The sequence below is a fragment of the Nelumbo nucifera genome, chromosome 1 (genome assembly GCF_055504915.1).
Source record: "Nelumbo nucifera cultivar China Antique chromosome 1, China Antique-T2T, whole genome shotgun sequence".
Classification (NCBI taxonomy): domain Eukaryota; kingdom Viridiplantae; phylum Streptophyta; class Magnoliopsida; order Proteales; family Nelumbonaceae; genus Nelumbo; species Nelumbo nucifera.
The window spans coordinates 147584630-147594607 of record NC_142649.1 but is presented as its reverse complement, the minus strand read 5'-3'; the positions used below and the strand labels follow the sequence as shown (position 1 = coordinate 147594607).

Sequence of the window (9978 nt, the reverse complement as noted above, 5' to 3'; positions counted from 1 at the left end):
CAGATTACGTACTGTGACGTGGCAGAAAAGAGAATGTAGCTAATAGGTCGAGCGTTTTCAGGGTTAGCTAACTTGCCACGTGTAATTCCCAACTCGAGCATGGCTCGTCGTAAGCATGAAAGCTCTGAAGGCTGAAGAAACTAAACATGATAGTTTATGCTAGTCTGCTAGTCGAGTCGATCGTTTAGCTGAGAAGACAGAGGAGACGTCCAATTGTTCCCATCACCAAGCAGCCACGTGTTGCTGCACTAATAGATTAACAGTGTGTTGAAGTCTCTACGAAAGGAGAGGCCTCTATCTCCATTACTGTACTGTTATTCTTCTTATTAGTTATTTCTGAATTATTAAATGTTATAGGAAGTAGGAACATATACGGACCACATATACCTGAGTGAGTTGTTCACCTTTGTTTATTCTCATCGTTCATGAAAATTCATATTTCTCAGCAATGCAGGATCTCCGTATCTTAACAGTTCGTAGTAGACTAGTAGCGTCCTATCAATGGTTCAGATCTCTGAGGAGGTAGAGAGATTATTTTCAGATGGCTGTCGAAAAGTTATCGTATTTCCAATGGGGCTCCATTGATTGGATACTCGAACGGGTTTTTAGGTTTAGAAACAGCAAAAGCAACTTGCCTCATCACATTCATTTGTATTGATGAGTGATGATTGTGCAAGGAAGACTGAAGACTGAAGGTTTCTTCTTTCACAGACGACTGCAGGTAGAGTATGCACGTGGTACTACTGCTACTGCTAGTCTCCATTTTTTTTTTTGTTTTAAAGCTTCGAGCAAGACTAGTATCTTCAGAGGATTTTAACTTTTTATTATTGCTCTGACATTAATGGACGATAAAACTAAAATAAATACTGGTAATCATCAATTTCGCGTAGGTTGTAGGGTGCGAATAACTGAATATGTACCAAGTTTTATTTAGGTTATTTATCTATCTAATCTAATATCTAGTATTACTACTGATTCTACTGTTACCTTAAACCTATAAGTAGCTTAAGCTGGCAGCCTATCAAAAAAAAAAGGTTTAAGTTGGCTACGGATGATCAATTGCCTCTACAATCTAACTCGTAAAACTGGGCTAATTTGATAATCCATGCCAACTGCGTATACTTGGGTTTTTAGGTTGACGTGGCATATCGTGATTGGCAGAGCGTCCTCCGGTACCCGTAGAGGATTCGCAATCTGTGAGCAAAGGTGGGAGAGCGAGAGGGCGCACTATGGATGATAGATGAACCCAGAGTAGAGTTACAGAGGCCAGAGCAGTGATAGAGAGGGAGAGACATTCGGACTGTCCCACTACTTGGCCAGCTTTTCTTTAGCTTCTCCCACTTTTCCTACAGTGAATAATTACCGATTAGATGGGATGAGACTAATAATAGGGGTGGTGGAGAGAGAGAGAGCCAAAGGAACGGACGAGAGATGTGAGATCACCGATTGCAACTTTGCTTGCGAAGAAGGAAGGAGAAAAAATACTTTTTATGTAAAACGAGCGACGGAGAGATTGAGCGAGAGAGGGAGAGAGAAAGTGAGAGAGGAACACGACAATCCACGAGCGAATATTAAATGAATGGACGGATTTCCATCAACAGCACCGTGCCCCAAAAATCTTTCAGTCCACCGGTACTATAGACCATCCTCGATTTGATCGTTTATTTCTACATGTCTCTCTTCTCTCTCTGGTCTCTAGTTGGTCTTTAGGTCTTAGCCTGTTATAGCAGTGGATCAGTGGCAGTGCAAGAAACGAGGGAGAAGGGGTTTCATCTCGGGAAGGAAAAGCTTTGCTGCAGACGCCCAGGATAACATGGGGCGCCCTTTCTTCTTATTTCTTGCACCATCTGTAAACGCCGCGTGCTCCCTGCGTCGCTACTAGACACACACGCACACGCTCTCCCTCTCTCTCTCCATCTTTCTCCCCTCTTCTCACAGAACAGAGTCACAGTTCTTACTACTATTCTCTCTCTTCTCTCACTGTTCTCGCTTTTAGAGAGAGAAAGAAGAGAGAGAAACAAAGGGGGAACTGAAGTAGTGCTGTTAATGTACAGGAAATAAAAACACCCGTTTCCAAAGGAAGTCTGAAACCTGAATCTGCTTTACAGACCAGTAAACAAGAAAAAACCCCCCAAAACTGACTGCTACTACTACTTAGGATTTTCTGCAAAAAGGCTGAGTGTGGTAGCATAAAAACCGGGAGAGTTGGGGGGGGGGGGGCGGGGGGGGGGGTGGATAACAACCAAAAGAGAAAAGGAAAAAAATGAGAGTGAAAGAGAGTCAGAGAGAGATGTTCTAGTTATGGTTATTTAACTAGGGAAAGCAAACAAAATATCAAGTACAAAGGCAACAAGGCGTGGTGAGAGAGAGAGAGAGAGAGAGAGAGAGAGAGTTATGGAGGGTGGTCCTAGTAGTAATTCTTGTCTGATGGGTTTTGGAGATAACAGTAATGGACTTTCTTCCATGATGATGATGCCTCTCCTAACTTCTACTCCTAATGCAGAAACAAATAGTCTTTTTCTTCCTCTACCTTCCGGCAACAACCACAACCATATCGGCAGTACTGGTTCGTCTCTGATACTCGAGGATAATAGCAACAACAACAACAACAGCAATTCTGGGTGTTATTTCATGGAGAACAACAACAGGAACAACAACAACGATGGAAGCAGCTGCTCTATCAGGGCTAAGATAATGGCGCATCCTCACTATCCTCGTCTCCTGTCGGCCTACGTCAATTGTCAAAAGGTGAACGATAATTTACCATACAATATCAGAACCGACTTACTGAATGGACGAGAAAAGAAAAAGAACTGAAAATTTGTCAACGATCTCATCATATTATCTTCTTCCAATCGAGAGATTTTGATTCTAAGGAACAAAACCTTGTCTGTAACTGCAATCTTTTGCTTTCTTATTCTTCTATCCAAAGATTTGGTTCCACGAAGGGTAAAACCAAAAACCCATTAAACCAGGAAGATATAAGGGTAACAATCCTTTTCATGTTAATTTCCGTTTTCGTTGTTTGATCCTTCTTTAACATACGGCCGGACAGGTCGGAGCACCTCCTGAAGTGGTCGCGAAGTTGGAGGAGGCATGCGCTTCCGAGGAGGCCATGGGCCGTAACGGAAGGGGTTGCATCGGCGAAGATCCAGCTCTCGATCAGTTCATGGAGGCCTACTGCGAGATGCTCACCAAGTACGAGCAGGAGCTCACCAAACCCTTTAAAGAAGCTATGATGTTCCTCTCGAGGATCGAGTGCCAGTTCAAAGCCCTCACCGTTTCTTCTGTAGATTCCGGTGACGACCTTCTCTTCCTTGCCATTATTTCTCTCTTTAGCTATAATTTTAACTAATTTTGTACTGTTTACTGGGTTTGTTTCTTTAATAACTAGTATAATAACGTCCTTCAGCCATGCCCATGTTCATGCATGTCGACCTAAGCATTAGATAACTGACAGATTAGGTTTTTAATTTCTCTGCATAATAATTTATTAATTTGTGTAACGAAAAATACATGTTTATATATTTTCTATTTCCCTCTTTACATCCAAATAGAGCGGAGCGTAGACGGATAGGCAAGCAGCGGTGTTTTTGATTGTCTTCTCGTTGTGATCTGAGTCGGTCTTTTCTTGCTTGTTGTCTTGTGAAAATTTCCAGGCTCGGTTTCGTTAAAACCTGACATATTTCTGCAGTTGATGTGATAGAAAATAGCTGGTTGTGAAGGCTTTTGAAGGGCTTAATGTTTTCTGTATCTCCGAACCAGGTGAAGCGCGCGTATTTTCTTTTAAGTCTTGTCTATTTAACGACGCCAGTAAGTTGAGAATTGAGAGATGCACAGTTAAGGATGAACCTACTCATTTGGAGGGAGGGAGTACTTGCCCAGAAGATTTGAATGCTAGTCTGGAATGCATGTTTATAACTTAGTGCAAGTTTGGTTTGTGCTTTGCGTAGCCTTCGGAAAATGAATAGATGAGGCACAGGGTGAGCTATTTAAGATTTATCTGTGCATGAGTCGTTTGCGTTTTTTTAATTTCTTCGCTCGTCCCCACTGATAACATGGTAATTTACCCAAACTTCTGCTCCTTTTGTTTTCTTTTTCCTTGTCGCTTTTAAAGAGGTTAGTCATGTTTGAAGAAACATTTCACGAGAAAGATTTAATGTATTTATGATTTTGAGGAAAAAACCTACTAGCAGGATACCTGCTGAGCCATACAGTGATACAACTACAACAGAACATTATAATAAAGAAATTTCAAGTCGTTCTTTTCTGTGAAATCTGTATAGAGGCTAAACTTAACTAATTAATGCTGTTTAGTAGAAATTCTATTGTAAATGGTAGCCTGTTAACATGTACAAATAAGCAATCACCTTCTATCCTACCCTTCCATGCTATGTGCTTTAAATCTGAGAAAATTGAAAAAAGAAAGTAGTCCTGGAGATCTTTGTGCATATATCTTGTATACAGTTTTATTGGATGTATATCTTCCTACCTTTTATTAATTTAACTTATGTTCATTTTATTACTCAGTTAATGGCTTAATGCCATCTTAATCTATGATACTCCTTTTTTGTTATAATAATAAAATGATTTTGCTGATGATACATAATGTTCTGATCATTGAACAGACTGGTAGTCACTTCTGTTATAGAGCAGGAAAGGTTTTTTTTTTCCTGAAAGGATAGTGCAGGCTTCTGATGCTCATTTTCAGAAATTAATAGAAATTTCATCAATATGTTATTTTTTATAAGATGACTGAACTTTCTTTAAATCTTATCAAGGAACCTTTAATTTCAAATATTCTATGGCTTCTTGATTCTCATCTTGCATCTTTTGTTCTAAATAACCTATCAAATTACATTTTAACTATATATCTCAATTACACTAGGTATTATTTCCATATATTTGTGTAATATATTACTGTTCCATGCCTGAAGAGAGCATAGGTAGAGTTGAAATTGTGATTTGGATAGACAATATTTAGGTATCACAGTTTCACTCAATACATGTTTTTCTCTTAGGGAAATAAGAACATGTTGTTACACGAGTATGTGATGATAGTAAGCTGTCAAAGGAATATGGAACCTCGAAAGGGTCAATTAGGAATTTAGGATATTCTCAATGAACAATCGTTCCCCCCTTTTCATCAGCTGTTCTCAAGCTCAGTGTTCTGTCAACGACATTATAGATTCAGAGTTGGGTGAGAAAATGAAAAATCTCAAGCTCAGTGTTTCGTCAATGGCATTATAGATTCAGAGTTGGATGAGAAAATGAAAGGTTTCCCTACTTATATCTCAAGCTCTTCAGTTTAACTATTATATATTGGAAATCAAAAGGGTTGAGATGCATTGCAAGTGAGTTTAGGATGATCTCTTGAATCTGGATACAGTTTTGGCATTTGAAGTTTGTTCTTTTTTTTTTTTTATCTGAGACCTATGAAATAGATTTGGCTTAGTTTAGGAGGAAACTTATGTGCACAGAGTATATGTATTTTTGGCTGGTGTTTGAGTCTGATGTCAGTTGGTTATGATAAAATCGTACATCAGTTCTTAAGGCTGTGTTTGGTTGTAGTGCAATTTTATTTGCACTAGTACAAATGCATGGGAGTGCAAATGAAAAAAAAAATGCAAAACACTTGTTTAATTTTATTTTGGTTTTACTTTATTCTGTGTCATGTTTTAATTTACTTCATTTATACTACAATCAAACAACATAAGCTAAAATTTGAAACAAAAATAGGTCAGAATTTACACTCAAATCATTTGCACTGCCATAGTTTTGCATCAGTGTAAATTTATTTGCATTGCAACCAAACACAACCTAAGGAGCATCTATGAATCATTTGTCTTGGGGATTAGTTCCCCGAGAGGATTTGGAGTGTTTGGAACACCATTTATGTTTTTTTTTTTTATTACTTCTAATTCAATAAAGAGACTGATAAAAAAATAATCAGTTCTTAGGAAATCCACATTGCTGTTTTACCAATATATTTTCAAATGCATACAGGAAAATCTTTTCATTTACTAAAGAATGCAAAGCAATTTAGGCATTGTTGGATGGTAATGTAGATTTGGGCCTATTCACCCTCTTGATGCACTATGTTATGGTACCCAGATAGATTAATTTAAGGACATGGCGGGACATGTTTGTGGATGTGGAATTTACTCAAAAGGTTGAACCAACCAACACAATATGGAACCCTACTGCTATAGGTAACCAAGTATGAAAAAACTATGTTTTCATGGTAATAACCTAGAGGAAATTTTATGTCAAAATATGAAGGACTGCATTGGATATCACATAGAATTGCTGAGGGAGATTAAGAAAGAACAAATGTCTAAAGAGCTAGTAGGTTTCACCTGAGGGAATTTAGATACATAAGTTCATTTTCTTGAAGATGATTCTCAACCTATTATTTTGTAAAGGAATACAGAGAAGAAAGTCCTTGGCGATGGCAATACCCAATATCACTACTGGGAAAACCCTATTAAATTCCATGTAGGGAGGTTAGAACGTTAGAGAACCTAAAAAAGGCAATTACCAAATGTCAGTCCCATGTATATGTGTTCTTGGTAGGGTGGATTGGATATGAGACCTAACCTTTGGAATTTTTTTCCTACAAAGTGGAGAGGATTAGTGTTCTTGAACTAGTTTGAGATGGATCATTGACCTTGTATCCCTTGTTTTATCCATTTGATTGGTGACATTTGTTCCTCCAAATTTTGTTCCCTTGTCAAATGTAAAAGATGACATATATTATCCACTTCCATTTTTGCAAAATGTAAAAGATGGTTTTTCTTCATTTGAGTAATTATGTTACAATTGAAGGAAATCCTTGTATCCATGGTGACTTTTCTGTAAAGATTTGAGAATTCTAAGTTCAGGTTGCCATCCTTGGGTATCGACATTTACTTGTTTTTTTTACATTCATCCATGTGCTTTTCCCTGCTAGGTGGCTAATATATGTTAGGGCACATACTAGATCAGGTGTTACAGTGATGAATTGTACAAGTACACTGTTGCCACCTTTGACAGTCCCATCTTAATTTTTCACTTAGTACTATCAATTACAGCAAGTCTATATTAACACAGTTTATAGGAGGTGTATTAACAAACTGAAAGGATGATTCATTATTTTGGAAATTTTGTCTTTTAGATTCTTTTAATTGAGATATTCTGTCAAATTAATATAAGTAAGCCAATGGAAAATTTTGAAGTCCATTGTGATCTAATGCATAAAGTACTAAATACATGTGTGCATCTGAGAGAAGTTCAGTGGAATGATACCTTAGAAAAACGGCAAAACTTTTATCGTGTACCTTTTGGTATGCAAAATCTAAGAAATGCAAAAAAAGTTGAAGGCACATATTTGATATGAGAATTAGTAAATGGTTGTTGGGGATTTTGAGTTCTTAATTTTTTTCTTTGATTATATTAGTTTGCGCTATAATTTGGGGAGTGGGAACTGCTTATACGGTCTTGTTTGATTGGTAGGGCCATCCACTAGCGTGGCTTTTTTCCTGTTCTCTCACATTATAGTAGCTAAGATTTTCATTTGGATTAGGTTAGTTTGTTTTCTATTATTCAACACCAGCAATGGTCTTCAAGGTCTTCTACAGTGTGCTATGCATGTATTCTCTTATCATCAATTGTCTGTGATTCATTTCATTGTAGCAAGGTTCAAAGTATCGTATTGTATTGTGAGGTTTTGACACACCTGTTGAAAGGTGTTTTCATGAAACCCTTTATTAAATAATATAAAAATATCTATAAAAATGAAAGTTTGAAAAGAAAAGTAATAAAAATAAAATGTACATGGTTTGAAGTACCAATGCACCCCATCAATGCTTAAAACCATGTCTGCATCACTAGTTTGAAATGGCTTTGGCCATGATCTGTGTGTCCCCCATCCAATATCTTGTGGAACAAATTATATGAGGAAAAAAACAAAACGGAAGAAGCAAATAGGAGAGCAAAATCCAAGGCCAATTTTACTTGTTGATCATTTCTTCATATCTACATTAGAGTCTTGCATTGGTCTGTTTTTTTTTTATCCACGTGGTATAGAGAATTTTCGTGACATGTATATAATTTTTATACTTTCTTGTTTTGTGTCTGGATAACATTATCATGTCTCACTGTATACAATTCTATGATTAATTGCCTCGATTGGGATAATTGTTATGAAGAAAATCAAATTCTCTACTCTCTAGGGACCCTTGATATCTCAATTTTTCTAAAGGATTTTCAGATATGAGTTGCAATCTTGGTTGAATGTGTACGTCAGCATTGCATGTGTTATATGAAAAGTTAGTCCCCAAACATTTTTAATTATTTATTACAACTAACCATTCAAATGCATTTTAGTTAAAAGCTCCCACCAAACCCTTTTTTCCCTAGCTCCACCCCTGAACGTAAGATGATTTTTGTTTGGAATACTTTGGTGATGATGGTTTCAATATGTTGTTCAACTTGAATGTGGGCTTTCGGATGATTCAAGTATTTGACCAGCATCTGTATATCTCTTCTAATATCAAAGTCCATCTCAATCAAGAATACAGTTTTTACTGTGTTTGATATCATAGTTTGTTTTAATTTTATTTCCAGATGATGTACTTTTTTTTCTGAAGCTTGGACGCCCTTCCAAAAAGCATTTTAAACTTCATTACATGATTGTATAAAGTTTATAGGAATGTTCAAATTTCATTAATACTGGAGCTTCTCTCTTTAACTTGCATATGCCCTGCCATCAGCTTGTGGTGAGGGTACAGATCGAAATGGATCTTCTGAGGAAGAGGTTGATGCAAATGACAACTACATAGATCCTCAGGCAGAAGAAAAAGAGCTAAAAGGTCAACTTCTGCGCAAGTACAGTGGATATCTGGGCAGCCTCAAGCAGGAATTTTTGAAGAAGAGAAAGAAGGGGAAGTTGCCCAAGGAAGCCAGGCAGCAATTGCTGGATTGGTGGAGCCGACACTACAAATGGCCTTACCCATCGGTCGGTATCTCTATATCCTGCCATCTGTTTTAGTTAATTACCATGTTGACGCAGAGGCCCTGATCTGGGACACCCACCCCCCACCCCCCACCCCCAGACTGGGTCTAGATCTTCTCCCTTAACCCAACTCCATATCTATCTATATTGTGTTCATTGCCAATAGATGGTTAAATATTAATTGTTATTACAGGAGTCACAGAAGCTGGCACTGGCGGAGTCTACAGGTCTGGATCAGAAGCAGATAAACAACTGGTTTATCAATCAGAGGAAGCGCCACTGGAAACCATCGGAAGAGATGCAGTTTGTGGTGATGGATGCAGCACATCCGCATTACTACATGGAGAACGTTCTGGGCAATCCCTTTCCCATGGATTGCACACCCGCTCTCCTTTGACAAGGAGGATGACACTCCCCACATCGATAATCGATTGGTGGATGCGCTGCATTCCTGATTTCTGATTTCTGAAACCCCATCGTAGACGTAGATGATATTAATAATTAAATATTTAAGTGTTGTACTATGTTGTATGCATGAAGAAGTAGAAATGGCCATGGCTGCTCGCTGCTGCTACCTGGTAGTGAGTTTATGGTGTGGACTAGCTATTGGAGGTGATGTGTATCATGGATCTTTGGTTATCTATATTTATTAGTTAAAAGTACGTACTTTCTGTTGGCGATCCGTCCATCAATTCAGGGAGGAGGCCTTGTCTTTCATGGAATTGAATGAAATTGTGTTTGGTAATCAATCCCGTGATCTAGAAAATAGTATAGAATAAAGGATAATTTTTTTTTTGTCGTGGGACTGAAAACTGCATTAGAAACGCGACATGTTCGCAGTCTGCCTGACACGAGTATGTATTTCGGTTACTGGTGTTGAGTTCTTGCTTCAAATCGTACTATAGTGTAGAGAAACTCTGATCAGATCATACTGAAAATCTTAAATATTTATGCCAGGCTTGCCAGCGTTGTTTGCTATTTCT

General features: G+C 37.9%; 1 protein-coding gene across 1 annotated transcript; it reads left to right on the top strand.

Moving 5' to 3' along the window:
* Positions 1-1697: 1697 nt before the first annotated feature.
* On the top strand, positions 1698-9744 carry LOC104588046 (homeobox protein SBH1). Its single transcript, XM_010245852.2, has 4 exons — positions 1698-2748; positions 3056-3299; positions 8754-8998; positions 9189-9744. The coding sequence occupies exons 1-4, from the start codon at positions 2395-2397 to the stop codon at positions 9390-9392; spliced, it is 1047 nt and encodes a 348-aa protein (XP_010244154.1). The 5' UTR covers positions 1698-2394; the 3' UTR covers positions 9393-9744.
* Positions 9745-9978: the final 234 nt, after the last annotated feature.